The sequence below is a fragment of the Myotis brandtii genome, unplaced genomic scaffold (assembly GCF_000412655.1).
Source record: "Myotis brandtii unplaced genomic scaffold, ASM41265v1 scaffold494, whole genome shotgun sequence".
Taxonomy (NCBI): domain Eukaryota; kingdom Metazoa; phylum Chordata; class Mammalia; order Chiroptera; family Vespertilionidae; genus Myotis; species Myotis brandtii.
The window spans coordinates 1,649,729-1,665,459 of NW_005368860.1; the positions used below are offsets into that span (position 1 = coordinate 1,649,729).

Sequence of the window (15,731 nt, forward strand, 5' to 3'; positions counted from 1 at the left end):
TGTGGATATTGATGATTTTCTAGATATTTTTCAAGCTGCAAAAATCTTCCTCCAAGTAAAATTTTACCCAGAAAACCACATATACTAGTATAGCATCTAAATCAAAGAGGCTCAGGGCAGGGAAGGGAGCAGGATAATCCTGACTCCTCCTCAAGGGTTTCTCCCTCCACTCCCTCCACATAGCGACACCAGGCACCCTAGGGTTCCTAGGAACACAGTTTGAAATTCACCATTCTACAGGCTCCCTGGTTCAGTCATTGCACAATTACCTGTGAGCGTTTGCCATGTGCTAAACACTGTTTGGGGTACAGGGTACCCAACAATGAACAAAACAGAGACGTCCCTGCCCTGACAGATTTCACATTTATGGACATGGCTTACATGTACTCAGTGCTTACCATGTGCCAGGCTTTCCACATATTATCTCATTTAATTCTCACCACAACCGTAACCTGCCAACTACCACCAGGAGTCCCATGATACAGAAGGGAAAACTGAGGTGCAGGGAGATGAAATAACTTGCCAAGGTCATACTCTAGGTCAATGATGGCGAACCTATGACACGCGAACTCATTTTTTTGGTTGATTTTTCTTTGTCAAATGGCATTTAAATATATAAAATAGATATCAAAAATATAAGTCTTTGTTTTACTATGGTTGCAAATATCAAAAAATTTCTATATGTGACACGGCACCAGAGTTAAGTTAGGGTGTTTCAAAATGCTGACACGCCGAGCTCAAAAGGTTCACCATCACTGCTCTAGGTCCTAGAGCAGGGGTCCTCAAACTTTTTAAACAGGGGGCCAGTTCACTGTCCCTCAGACCGTTGGAGGGCTGGACTATAGTTTAAAAAAAAACTATGAACAAATTCCTATGCACACTGCACATATCTTATTTTGAAGTAAAAAAACAAAACGGGAACAAATACAATATTTGTATTTGCATGTGGCCCGCGGGCCGTAGTTTGAGGACCCCTGTCCTAGAGTCTAGGAAGTGGCAGAGCTGGAACTTGAACCCAGAGATGTCAGCTCTGGCCAGCATGCTCTTCTGAGATCCTGCCCCATCCTCAGAGCCTCTGGTCTGCGAGCCCAGGGGGTGCCTGAGAGCCCAGCTGACCAACGCAGGCCCGTCTGCCTGCCTCTGCACATGTGGGTTCAAACCGATCCCTTTCGCACTCAGGTCCTGTGGGGTTAAGACTCCAAGGCAGGTGACACTGGGTCCCGCGTGACTTCCAGTTGACGCAAGTGGCCTTCTCTACCTGCAGGGACGCCCAGAGGCTCATCCCTGGGGAGTGGAAGAATGTTCTCTCTGGCCCGGGCCCCGAGTCTATTCTGGTCACCACTACACCGCTCGGTCTGCTTTTGGGAAGATGACTGCGTCCAGCAGTCCTGCTGGCGTTCCTGACTTGACAGGGTGACATTGATATGTCTGCAACCGGAGCGTCGGCACCAAATTAGGAAGCAGAGTGGGGAAGCAGCCAAGTGAATGCTGAGTAAGAGTAGAGAGCACGCGGACTGATAAACTTCCGCCCGGGGGCGGGGAGGGAGCTCACGGGTCATTTACACTCAGGCCACTTGTTTGCCCACAGGGAAACTGAGGTCCAGAGGGAGGAGGCTGGTTGTATGGATCCTCTTTCCTGCTGTTGCCTGGGAGGGTCACAGAGAGGTGCAGGGGCTAGAGGCAAGGAAACCCAAACCTGTACCCTAGCCCCTCCCTTTACTAAGCTTTGTGACCTTGAGCACATAACCTCTGAGACTCAGTTTCCCCATCTATACAATGGGGTTAACATCCCTCAGAGATGCTGTGAGGATTCCAAGAGACAATTCATTCAACACACCCCATGTTTAACAGCTACTCATACTAATTCCTCTCTACTCCCCTGTCCTGGATGTGAGCAATACAGGAATTAGCTCATCTTAACTGAGACCTAGCAGGCCTCTGAAATGGGTTGCTCTACTTGTGGCTGAAGGGCCAGCAGCATCAAATCACCCAGGAAACGATTAGAAATGCAGATCTCAGGCCCCACCGCCCACCCTGATAAATAGAATCTGCATCTCAACAAGACCCCTCCCCCCACACACTTGTGAGACACACTGTTTAGCAATTTTTTGTAATGGGCTGACATTGCTTTTGACCATCATTGGCCTCGGTTAAGGGCAGCCCACATCTGTGGAGCATTTTGTAGATGGCAGGCCCTGGGGATTGGTTGACAGGTGTGATCCTATTTCAATTGCACAGTCTCAGGAGGTGGGAGTCCGTACTAACCCCATTTCACAGAGAAGGCAACCGAGGCTGAGGGGGCCTGGTTCCCTGGGCGCTAAGTACTGGGGCCACTCTTCAAACGCTGGCCTTCGCAAGTCCAGGCTCCTCACTCAGTCACCCCGCTGGTTGGGACTCAGCTGTCTCTACCTCAGCAGAAGCTGTGTGTTCATTGTTCAAACCCCTGCCCTCCTGTGGGGTTCCAGGGAGGCCTCTGCTTTGGGAATCAAGGTGGTGTCTGAGACATGCGATTTCAGGTCCCCCGTCCCCCAGGGTGTTTCTGAGACATTGGAGGAGGCAGCCAGCTGGATGAGGTCTGAGAAGCCAGACCGCTGGATGCTCACCTGAACTGGCTAAGATCAAGGTCAGCAGCCCCCAACTCCCACCACAACCCTCAGAGCAGGTGAGGGAAGGCCCACCTCCCTGTGTAGCCAGGCTCCCTCCACTGGCCCTCCCCTCCGGAGCAGTCAGCTCTCTGGCCTCAGCAAGCTTGTAAGCAAGAAGGGGAAGACCCTCCGGGGAGGACAAAGGAGGGAGGGGAGCTGTGTACTGGAAATGAGGACCGGTGTGCTAATCCCGGCTGCAGCCCCAGGCCAGGCCCTTCGCGTGTTTTCTCACCAGTCCCGCCCGCAGCCCCGCTTCTCTGCCAAGCACCGCAACCCTACATGAGGCAGCCCTGCAAACCCTTCTCATGATGTACCCATTTCATGGATGAGGTCCTCAGGGGTCAGATTTGCAATTTACCTAAGATCACAGAGCAAATAAGGAGCTAGACTGGGCTCCCAGTCCAGCCTGGGTTCTTTCCACTCAGGGATTTGCCTGAATTTTGAGCAGGCGCCATGGCACCTGGGGCTGGGCCCTGGGCACGCACTGCTTCACGCAACCCTCACAGCAACAGCCTACCATTCCCCTTATCATTGCAAGGAGGCGGGGCGGTCCTGTGACTTGTCTGGGTCATACGTCTAGTTAGCTACGGAGCTGGGATTTGAGACCAGGCCTCTCTAACCCTGAGGTTCAAGCTCTTTCCTCTTTACTGCCAGCCCTGCAAAGTGTCAAACATCAAGTGTTTCCCCTCAAGAGAAGTCAGGGGATACTGACACGAAAGGACTTCAGTTGTGGTGGTAAAATATAAAAGGTGAATGCATGCCAAAGGGGGGCAGCAGATTACTGCATGTTAAGAGCATCCTCTTAAAGCAGCGGTTCTCAACCTGTGGGTCGCGACCCCTTTGGCAGTCGAACGACCCTTTCACAGGGGTCGCCTAAAACCATCCTGCATATCAGATATTTACATGACGATTCATAACAGTAGCAACATTACAGTTATGAAGTAGCAACGAAAATAATTTTATGGTTGGGTCACAACATGAGGAACTGTATTTAAAGGGCCAGAAGGTTGAGAACCACTGTCTTAAAGGGAGACTCCCCATGTTCAGATCCTATTGATTAGCTGTGTGACCTTGAGCAGGGCTCTCATGTGCTCACGTGTAAAACGGGGCACATCAGAACATCTTCCTATAGACCTGGAGGAGTGAAGAGGCCGAGCTTGTAAAGTGCGAACGTCGCGTTGGGCAATTACTGAATACTCAACACCTGTGGGTTCCCAGCATCGTTGTTATTCTAATTATTTATTTCCTGGGCTCACAGGCACGGGCCGTCCAGCAGTGTGTCCGAGACATGCTGTGTGTTCGGGGGTGAAACTCCGACTGTGAAATGTCATCCCCAGACCCCCATCCCCTGTGACGACGTGAGGAAGGTGCTGGTGAGCGGACCCTCGGGAAAGCAATCGGCTGTGCTTACCCCTCTCTCAGGCGTGGCTTCCCATCGACAACAGGGGGAGCGTGGCTTACCTGCTTCCCGGCCGCGGAGGCAGCAGCCCAGCTCAGACAAAGGCAGGAGCCCTCCTGTAGACCCCCGGGAGCGGATGAGGCGGTTCTTCACCTCCCAGAGACCAGACAGCCTCTTCTTGACATGGAACCTGGATGAGAAATCTGTGTGGAGTGCACCTGAGCCCCGCCCCGCCACGCTTTCCTCTACAAACTGAGGCCACGCCTCCCCACATGGAATCAGACAGAGTAATGCATGTAAATTGTAATTGTATTTAAAAAACAACTATGTGGGGCCCTAGCCGGTTTGGCTCAGTGGATAGAGCGTTGGCCTGTGGACTGAAGGGTCCCAGGTTCCATTCCAGTCAAGGGCACGTGCCTGGGTTGCGGGCTCAATCCCCAATAGGGGGCGTGCAGGAGGCAGCCAATCAATGATTCTCATCATTGATGTTTTTATCTCTCTCTCTCTCTCCCTCTCCCTTCCTCTCTCTGAAATCAATAAACATATATTTAAAAAATAAAAAACAACTATATGGGTAAATAAAATGGATTTTCAAGATAAAACAATATATCCACAAAAAATAAATTAATTAAAAACTGGGGGTGGGGAGAGACCAGGGAAAATATTACTCCTAAAAAACAATAAAAATGGCCATTGTGCCGAAACCGGTTTGGCTCAGTGGATAGAGCGTCGGCCTGCGGACTGAAAGGTCCCGGGTTCGATACCGGTCAAGGGCATGTACCTGGGTTGCGGGCACATCCCCAGTGGGGACTGTGCAGGAGGCAGCTGATCGATGTTTCTCGCTCATCGATGTTTCTAACTCTCTATCTCTCTCCCTTCCTCTCTGTAAAAAATCAATAAAATATATTTTTTTTTAAAAAATGGCCATTGTAAAGCAGCTGGCTTCCCCCCCTCGCCTCTCGCGCCACCCGCCCCGCCCCCCACCACACGCCACGCCTTCGTTAAGGTGGACTCTGTTGGTATGAGCTGCCCAGGTGAAGCCCCGCACTGTAAGGGAGCCGAGACCCAGCCAGACAGAAGGAGCATCCAAATTCACCGACACATTCTCAGGCAGTTCAATCGCAGCAACGTAACCACCAGCTGAGCCCAGTGCCCACAGACCTGCACGGAGGTGGTGAATGTCTGCGGTGATGGTGGGATACAAGCTTCGGCAGGTGCAAACACAAAGTCCAATCAAAGGCCCAGACGTGCCCTGACCGCTTTGGCTCAATGGATAGAGCCTCGGCCTGCGGACTGAAGGGTCCCAGGTTCGATTCAGGTCAAGGGCATGTACCTTGGTTGCGGGCACATCCTTAGTAGGGAGTGTGCAGGAGGCAGCTGATTGATGTTTCTCTCTCATCGATGTTTCTAACTATCTATCCCTCTCCCTTCCTCTCTAAAATATCAATAAAATATATATATGTATATATATTTTTTTAAAAAGCCCCAGACGCATCACACCTAAATGAATGAAAGGTAAAGGGAACTGGCAATGCCAAAGATAGGTCCGAAGCAGATCAATCCACTATTGGGGTTTCCAGGGTCAGCAAACCTCTCCATGAGCTGCTCACTCAGTGTGAAACTCGTGCATCTTGTGACCACATCAATGAGCCTGTCCTTTCTTGGTTATTCCCACACACCTTTGCGGTAGAGTGTGCACCGCCTCCACATCCCACTGTGCCATTCTCCCGAAACAGTGCGTCATTGTCAGGCTCTTCCTCTGCCTCGTCCCTATCGAAGTCATTCCAGGTGCTTTTTGTTCAAAGCACTGGAATTTCCTTGAACTGAACTTTGATATTCAGAGCAGAAGTCTCTGCCCATTGAGGCTGCCATGTAGATGATGGAAATGAGGCTAAGCACACAAGCAATTACAAAAGCTGGAGCAAGCCCTGGCCGGGTAGCTCAATTGGTTAGAGCCGTGGTCGGCAAACCATGGCTCACGAGCCACATGCGGCTCATTGGCCCCTTGAGTGAGGCTTTTCCACAAAATACCACATGCAGGCGTGCACGTACAGTGCGATTGAAACTTCGTGGCCCATGCGCAGAAGTTGGTTTTCGGAAAGGAGATACAGTGGGGCCTTGACTTACGAGTTTAATTCGTTCTGAGACCGAGCTCGTTAAGGAGCTCGTTAACTCAAATTACTCTATCAACTCAATGCAAAAAATCTGCTGAGAGACAGCTGGTATCTCAAAAAAATCGTTGTAGACGAAACAAGTATACAAGACGAGTGTGGATGGGAGAGTTGGAAGGGGTCAACCTCAGCGAACGTACCTCAATCAGATTGAGGACGTTTTTAGCAAAGGCCAGCTTAGGAGTACCCTAATTAAGTTAATAACAATGTACCTACCTATATAGTTTAAGTTTAAAAAATTTGGCTCTCAAGAGAAATTTCAATCGTTGTACTGTTGATATTTGGCTCTGTTGACTAATGAGTTTGCCAACCACTGGGTTAGAGCATTGTCCGTTTGCAGGTTCAATCCCTGGTCAGGGCATGTCAAGAATCAACCAAAGAATGCATAGGTGGGTGGAACAACAAAGCGATGTTAGGTGGGTAGAACAACAAAGCGATCTCTCTCTCTCTCTCTCTCTCTCTCTCTCCCCCTTCCTGTCTAAAATTTTTTTAAATAATTAAAATTTTTTTCAATATTTTAGCAAAAAAGCTATTCATTCTGGATTCATACTGCTCGCCCATCCTCCTGCTCCGCCCTCCAATCATCAATTTCACCAGGAGATTTAGTGCGGTGCTGTGCAGAGAGAAACAACATTGGGCAAGGAGTCCAAAGACCCAAGTTCATGGCCCAGTTCTGAGCTGTTTATTCCTGAGTGGCTACTGAAAAACACTTGAGCCTCCATTCTCTCATCTATAAAACGGAGCAAGTAATATTGGACTTGCCTGTTTCACTCAACTGTTGGGAGGGTGAGGGGAGGGGGGTGGAGAGGAGAGAAAACTTCCAGAAAATATACTATGAATAAAAGGGCGAGAAATTATTTGCATAGTTTACTCTGGTGATGAGTACATGGAGGCCACAAGAGAAAGGGATCCGTGTTTTAGCCAGCGCGCAACATTTTCCTTCCAATCTTCTAAATGTAAGTGGTTGCGATTGCCCCAGATTTGTTCCAATCTTCGAAGAGATTAAATTTATGGATTTGTGGCATCACATATCATTCCAGCCAATCCTGACCCATATTTCTCTCCATTAGGTGCATGTAACAACAGTACAAAGAGGTGTTGTAACTTTAATTGCTTGCAAAGTGTTTTGAAATCCTTAAACGAAAAAGCTCGGTGAAGTCCAAAGCATTAGCCCTATTAGTCGGCTGGATGCCCAAGGAGCCAGGCTGAGTCTCATCTGAGTTCCTTGGGGCAGGGACACACTGTAATGTATGTTCTCAGATTGAGGCCTGCCCCACGCACTTTGGGGTTTAAGGATCCTATTCATGGGATGGCCCCAGACCAGCAATTTTCAACCTGTGTGCCACGGCACACTGGTGTGTCGCAAGAATTTTGAAAACATGACTAATTTTGAAAACATGACTAATTTTGAAAACATGACTAATTTTTAAATACCTGACTATTTTGTCAGGGGCACTGACCTCTTTTCCCTTAGATTGTCAAATAAAATAATGACAACAGCCAGCACAACAATAGCTGTCTGGTGTGGATGAATCAAAATTTATACCTATTTTTTTGGTCAGATCAGCAAAAAATATATTTTGGGGTGTGCCACAGGATTTTAATAATCAGTTTCTGTACCGGGAGGTGAAAAGGGTTGAAAATCGCTGCCCTAGACCAACCCCAGCTTCTTTGTTTCTAAGCGTACGCAGGCCTCTGGCCTTTCCCACGTTATCCTGATGTGCCTTTTCCACTTCTTTCCTTGAGTTCCTGAGTCATGAGGCCGAGTGGCACTTACTTCGGTGTCATAGGTCTGCTTTCCTGGTGACCTCAGCCTGAGTCCTAGAAAAGGGGAGTGTGTCATCGGTAACTTCTCTAGGCCTCTCCAGTTGAGCCTAGAGTGGATGCCTTCGCCCTTATTCCAATTTTCACAGCTAAAACTTGAGAGAAAATTCTGTACCACAGTGGGCACCCTTGGAGGGGGTGTCAGGCAGCCACTAGAAGGGGCAGAAGGGGCTCCTGGCGCTGTTTTCTTTTAAATTTTTTTATTTTTTGTTAATCCTCACCCAAGTATATTTTTCCATGGGTTTTTAAAAGAGAATGGAAGGGAAGGGGAGAGACAGAGAAAAATATTGATGTGAGAGAGACACATCAATTGGTTGCCTCCTGCATGCACCCCGACCCAGGCCAGGGATTGAGCCTGCAACCGAGGTACGTGCCCTTGACCAGAATCAAACCGGGGACTCTTCAGTCCTCAAGCTGATGCTCTAACCACGGAGCCAGACCATCTAGGCCTGTTTTGTTTTCTGGACCTGGCTGCTCCTTATGCCAGTGTGTTCGATGTGTTAAAATTCAGAACTATACACGTATAGGTACATTTTTTTTCTATGTATTTGTTACTTTACAATATAAAGTGTTTTTAAAATCACTCTAGATGCGAATTGACTTTATTTAGAATAGATTCTGATGTAATAGTAAAGCCATAAACCTAATGAAGTCAAAATCGTTTCTTTCTCTACTTTTGTGATTCAACATGTTTTTTACTTCCATGTTTACACTTTTAGAAAAAAAGGAAATGCCTCAATTAGCCATTTAAATGAAGTCTAGTGGGTGGGAAGAGGGCACTTCTCAACAGGAAGCCTTGGGAAGCCTTCAGGGATGTACATCTGAAATTACAGCAGAATCCTGTGGGACGAATATATACATTTTTCTGAGATGTGTCCATATCCCTCATCAAATTATCAAGGGCCTTTGACCTAAAAAAAAAAAAAAAAAAAAAAAAAAGACCAAAAGCCAGAGGGATGCTTACAGCTCAAGGCTTATTTATGTTTGCACCTCTTTCTAAATTCAACCCATAACCCTTGCCAACCTGATTCCACACAATGGGCTTCACCCATTACATGAATTTGCCCACTTCAGTGGAAAAAAGTGAATGGGTCCTGCCAAAAGTCATATTAATAACCATATCTAATAATCCTCATCTGTTTACTTCCGTTTCCCCCAGGAGATTGTAAGCCTGGAGGCCAGACCCCTGCATCCCCCGGCATGATAGTGTACGAGGCAGAGGCAGGCTGCACTCAAAAGACAACACAGCGCCTACTTACGAAACCAGATTTATTACAATTTCTCTACAAGTCAAAAACAGCCGTCTCACTGTTCACATATATACACATGTACAGGAAGGATCTAGTGTTTCTAGCTTTCCGGGCAGAAGCCCCAGCCAGCCCGGCCGGAGTCCTCAGCCGGGTAATGTATCACAGATACAACAGTCGAGCAACCACGAGAGCGTTAGTGCCACAGAGGCCTCCGTCCTCCCTCTTCTCCGAGTCCCATGATTCTGTCAAGGTAATATTGCCAATAATCATTCACATTTCACGTGGTTTTAGACACGCAGGTTATTCAGACAGACACAGACAACAAGACAAGCCTCAGAGCCAAAACAACAACAAAAATATCGAACATATGTATAAAAGGTAAAATATCTGTACAAAGTACACAGTACATGAGGTATACACGGCATTCTGAACAACGCATGTTAGTAGTTTGCCTAGGCGTAGCCCTTAAAGATGACTGCCTGTTTTTGTGCCATTTCTCAAAATACAGTATGTTTGGTTTACCCGTTTAACCACCTAATTTCAGTCCTGTCCAAGACATTGACTGGTATTTCATCTGTATTTGTTTTTTAATGCAAGTTGCAGTTTCTCTGTGAAGCTCTAGGGAGTGAGTTCCCATCCCTAGAAGCATTCAGAGAACTGGAGTCCCAGTTGTCAAAGAAGCTGGAGGGGGGGGGGGGGGGGGGGGGGGGTTCTGCATTGGGAGGTGGCAGAAAGAGAAAAAGAAGTCGGACTAGATGACTCTTAAAGTCCCTTCCGACTTTAAAGATTTGGGGTTTGCTATTTCCTCCAGATGCTGAGTATACAGATGTATTCATGAACCACACCACGTTTGAAATATCAACAACCCATCATGCAAAACTGCAGACACACACAATGCCAAGGGCAGACCATATCCATGGAGCGGGAGGGGGTTGGTTAAAGTGTAATTCTGGGGCTTGGTCTGAGAACCACCCACAATTCACGTTCTCTGAAGTTTAACGTTTGCTCTTGGGAGAGAGGAGTGGAGAGACTCCGTATCTTTCTCCTCTTAGACAAAACACTCCACCCTGAGACGGTGTTGGGGGAAAAGTAAAAGATAAATGCTAACATATATTTGAGAGGAACCAAAAAATCTAACGGTTTCCAAGTGATCAAATCATTTAAAACAACCTGCAGTGTCTCTGAGCTCAGAGTCTGGCGTAGCCAGGTGTTCGAATCGCTTGTGACACTTCACCGTTAACTGGTAAGTGCTTTCAGAGCAAGCGTGTCAAACTCGTGGCTGGCGGGCCGCATGTCTGACATGCTTGTTTTAGAGTGAAGTGGGAGATGATTCAAGGTCAGGACGAAGGCATTAGTGCAAATGAGGTCTTGGCAGGAAACAGAGGAGAGAGTCTGGGTTCATGGTGCAGGCAGGCTCCTATGCTCCTAAAACAGTCCGCCCCAGAGCGGAGCAGTCATTGCTAAATGAGTGTGAAGGAAGGGTGAGTGTTAAACCAAACCAAAAAAAAAAAAAAAAAAAACTCTCCAATCAGAGAAGCTGATAGCGAAAGTCTAGCTACCGAAGACAAGTTCAAAGATGGCAGGTGTATTGGCCCAAACTACTTGTCACCCCGTTAAAATGGGTTATTGTCCCAAACGCCATTGTGCGATCCACTTCCTCTCCCTTATGTTCATGTCACTTGAGTACATGCTGTAGGATGTGTACTCTTTGCCACCGATAGAAGATGATCAGAGAAGCTGATAGCGAAAGTCTAGCTACCGAAGACAAGTTCAAAGATGGCAGGTGTATTGGCCCAAACTACTTGTCACCCCGTTAAAATGGGTTATTGTCCCAAACGCCATTGTGCGATCCACTTCCTCTCCCTTATGTTCATGTCACTTGAGTACATGCTGTAGGATGTGTACTCTTTGCCACCGATAGAAGATGCAGACCCCCGAATCTGACACAGGGACAGTCGGCGAGGGCTCGTTGAAAGGGAAACAGCTTTGCAGGGCAGCCAGTCAGAGGGCACGCTGCTCACATCCACAAAGTCACTCCACACAGCAGTCCGAGGGGCTACAGTCTGTACGCCATCACAGGTCTGGCTGGCACCGCGTCGAAAGGCCTGTCCATCTTTGGAAATGGAAATGCCATGTGTGAGAATTCTGAGGTTTCTGAGGTTTCTGGGATTAGCAGAAGAAGGAACTAACGTCGCTGTCCTCCTGGTACTCTGGGACAATCTGGTCTGAAGTTCCCATTTCTGAGTCGACGTACCCAGGTTCCAAGACAGACTCGAACCAGGGATGGAGTAAGATCTCCGGGGCGGTGAGTCTCTCGGAGGGCTCCCGCCTCAGGAGGCTGCGAATGAGGCACCTGGCTTTGGGGGAGATGTGGTCAGGAATGCAGAACTGTCCACGGCGGATTTTGGAGAAAAGGGCACTGGGGTCTGAGTCATGGAAGGGGTATCGTCCCACCAAGAGGGTGTAGAGCATCACCCCGAGGCTCCAGACGTCCGCCGCCTTGCCGGAGTAGGTCCCCGTGGTGTTCAGAATCTCGGGGCTCACGTAGGCAGGGCAGCCGTGCTTGTCTGACAGAGCATCGTCTTCCCCCTTGATTATGTGTGTATCTTCCAGGCTCTCCAGTCGGAGCTGGGTTCTGCAGGAGAGGGAACAAGCCATTACTTCCGGATCAGCTGCTATGCAAAACAGAGCCCTCCCCACAAACAGCGCCCACAGGCACTCCTTGCCAAGGCCCGAGGAATGCCATTTACCCCTTCATCCAGTAAGCAGTGTCCTGCAATCGCCAGGACTCGGGATTTCACAAACCAGTGCAAATTGCAATAGACGTTTGCGAAGTATGGAGAGAGCGCCTCGGCTGGAGCGTATGATGCAAAGCCCCAAATACTATTCGTTACGCCTGAGCTAAGAAGATATCTCCTCATAGGGCTTGCACAACACACCAAGTGCACACTGCAGGAGTGGGAGCTGGTCTCCGGGGAATGCTGACATTTTCTACAAAAGCTGGCGGGGAAGAGCAGGAGATGCTATTCTTCAGGGAGGGCCCCAGCATCCGACAAGCTGATCTCGTCCTTATCACACCGCTGACGGCCAAAGCTACCGGACCCGCACTTTGCATTACGGAACACAGAGCCCAGAGTCACTATTGGTGCCCACAGGTTGTCAACACTCCTACTTACACTGATAGACACACACAGAAGGAACGGATCACGTGCCGGGAAAGGTGCAAGGAAGGTCCATGACATTTATGGAGGTGTTTAATTGCAAAGAACGCTCAGCCTGGACAGAGAGGCCACATGAGCAAACAGAAGCAGCTGCTTGCAGGGGCCCTGAAACACCTACCCACAGGGTACAGCAACACCTGAGCATATGGACTCTGAGTGGAGGCTGACCTGTTCAGGTAACAACTAACGTCTGAAAATCTTTAGTCCAAGGCTCCTCTATGAAGCTGCAGGGGCCCCCTTATCCAGATCCAGACACCCAGGTCTCTCGGACCCACGGGGGAACCTCTGCTATCTGGTGGCAGCCTGTGCCCCTCTCTGCTTCTCAGAAACAGCCCGTTGCAATAAGTCGCTTGCTGTGAAGTTAAACGCAAGCGTTTGGTAGTGGCTAATGGGTCAATTCCTTTTCCTCTCCAAGGTCTGGTTGGATTTTTTTTTTTTTATCTTCCTGCCTTCCTGTTCCCTGGAGTGTAGTATGCGTGTGCTAACTTCGGTGTGTCCTCAACCTGACCTCCCCGTCGTTATGTAAAATACCCATTGGTTCTGTAAACGGAAAATATGACTCAACCCGCACTGTCTGCCCCTGATTGGCTGCTTTTGCACTAAAACCCTGCACCTGTGCTGGTTACACGCTAGCGTCAGCCTGCCATTGCTTAACCCTCGGGTTGCCAAACTCCATGCACATGACATTCGCCTGTGCAATGCGGATTTCAAAAGCTAGTAAAGAGGTGTGAAAGGCATGTTTCAGAAAATACATCACCATGTCAAAGGAGCATGTGCCGGGAATTGGAAACTTCTCCATTGCAAACACTTTGCTTTTCTTTGTTAATCGGTATGTTCCAATAATTCTTGCAAGGTCAGATACAAAGCCATGCTTTCTGGTAACTCAACCCAGTACTTTTTTTCTTTCTTTCTTTTTTTTTCTCATTTATCGAATGTATTAGTGTGACACTGGTCAACCTGAACTTACAGGTTTCAGGTGTGGGTTTCTATACTACAAGATCTGTACCCACGTGCCCACCGCTACTTTTTCATAGGGTTTGGAGTTCAGCTGGGATCAGCCTTACCTGAACAGCTACAACCAAATAAACAACACACAGCCACCTCCACAATTCTACAACAATATTGCTTTTAATCTTTCCACAAGGGATGTGGCTCACCTCTTAAAATCAGGTAAGCTTTATCTCCTGTGGCTTCCTGAATTCTCTTGTCTGAAACCTCAATTCTGAATCTTAAAGGTCTCATTATTCTCTTATCAAGCCTGTCTTGTCTTCTATGAGGTAAGCCATGATCTATATTTAGCAACCAATTCCAGCCAACTTCCATTTATTATTCAGTGTGCCTATTTTCTAAAGACATAACCCAATAAGATGCCCAAAAAGTCACCAGAGAATATAAAGAAAATATTAGGGGCCAAGCCTGAGTGAGATGGGACAGGAATGTGGTGTGGAGGAGGGCAGAATTTTGCAAATGCGACTGTCTCGATAGCTCTGTGATACCTTCCAGATACAAAAAACAAATAAACCAAAAAAAAACCAAAAACAAACAAACAAACAAAAAAAAAACCCCACTCAGTGAAAACAGGGATTTGAGAACTTCCTCTGGGAGTCAAGGTTGTGAAGGGCAGGTTGACATTTACCCCCAGAAGAACTGACCTTTCTCACAACAACGGAGAATAAACCTGATCCTGGGGTGAAGTGGTGAGGGCTTCCTGCCATCACATGACATCCCACAAAAGCATCGAGGCGTCCCCAAGCCCCATCCACAAGGTGCAGAATAAGCCAGCCTTGGCCAGGGCTCCTCCAGAGAGCACTCTGGAAACGAACCGGGACAACTGAGCCTTTGGTGTGGTTTTGAGCCAACACACGGCACCTAACTGCTCACCCTGCACCTTCGTTTTGGTTCTAAAAGGCCACGGGAGGGGCTGTGGAGGCTGCTCACCTCTCCTCCGTGGAGAAGACGAATTTCCTAAGCTTCAGGTCCCCCAACACGATGGCCGACTGGTGACAGTGGGCAACGGCAGAGACGATCTGCTTGAAGAGCCGGGAAGCCTCCTCTTCCCGCAGCCTCTTCCGGCTTCGCACGTAGGAGTGCATGTCCCCAAAGTCCTTCTCAAAGAAGACATAGGCCTTGGTTTCCCCAAGGATCACTTCCACGATGCCAGTGATGTTTCTGTGTGACGGCAGCTGGATGTAAGGCCTGATTTTGTCCTGGTAGTGTTTTATGGGAAACACCTGCAGAGAGAAGTTGACCCACTTAGAAGGCGGAAAAAGGAAAAAAAAAAAGCAGAGGCCACCTCCAAAATCCCAGGCTGGGCTGCAGTTCTCAATCAATCTTTGGGCTTTGGTTGACAGGAGGGCCCATTCATTTACCCCCCTTATCTCTCCTGCCCCACCTGAGGCAACCCCGGCTACTCCTAACACCCCAAACCAGCAGCATCCAGGGCTCTGGGCTAGCAAATAGCCAACAGGTTACCATATGGAAGGTTTGGAAGAAAAGTTTTCTATATAAGTTCCCACCTTCCATGAGCCCATCAGCTCCGAGAGCTAAAGCCCCCAAGTCCCGGCCCTCTGTGGTCCTTCCTTGTTGGCAGGCGATGCTGCACCCAGTGCCCCCTGGGACATCCAGGAGCTGAAAAGCAGGCCCTGGAAATGCACAGCCTCCTGTAGGCCCAAGTGCTCAGCACAGAGAGAGCACCGACTGTGGAAGCGACTGGAGAGCAGGCAGAGCTGTCAGCAGTCAGAAGGAACAGATGACTCGGAGAGAGAAGACTGACAACGCAGCCTTAAGCAACCTGCCTGCATTACAGTCTGGCTCCAGCATAAGCAGCCTTGAGTGAAAATTCTCGCAGGCGGGATATGGGATCCTCTCCACAGTTTGTTTCATTTGTTTGTTTATCCCTCCCTCCCCCCCACTCCCACCTCCACCTGCACCCAGGAAATGAGTAGTATCTCCACCAAAAAGCTGGCTGGGCTCAGTAAGAGCCTTTTGTTTGGCTCAGTTACTCATATCCTAGGACTCAACTGGAAACGGTGACACACGGGTTGTCACCATCTGGATTCAGCTATTATCTGCTCAGAGGAACTGGAAGGGGTTGCACAACGGCCAGACTCACCCCGCCTCTGAGGCCTGGCTGCTCTCGCACCAGCTAGGAAAACCTCTCTGCTGCCCCCGCGCCTCCCCCTCCGCTGCACCCCACCCATCGCGCACACAGACTCTTCCCC

At 48.8% G+C, this 15,731-nt stretch overlaps 1 protein-coding gene and 1 pseudogene across 1 annotated transcript; both read right to left on the reverse strand.

The window, feature by feature from the left end:
- Positions 1 to 1,190: 1,190 nt before the first annotated feature.
- Positions 1,191 to 10,931, reverse strand: LOC102246264 (annotated as a pseudogene).
- A 108-nt stretch (positions 10,932 to 11,039) lies between these two features.
- TRIB1 (tribbles pseudokinase 1) lies at positions 11,040 to 15,402 on the reverse strand. Its single transcript, XM_014548074.1, has 3 exons — positions 15,027 to 15,402; positions 14,449 to 14,741; positions 11,040 to 11,924 (listed from the first exon to the last, which is right to left on the reverse strand). Exons 1-3 carry the CDS (start codon positions 15,039 to 15,041, stop codon positions 11,459 to 11,461), a joined length of 774 nt encoding a protein of 257 aa, XP_014403560.1. The 5' UTR covers positions 15,042 to 15,402; the 3' UTR covers positions 11,040 to 11,458.
- Between the last annotated feature and the right edge of the window lie 329 nt (positions 15,403 to 15,731).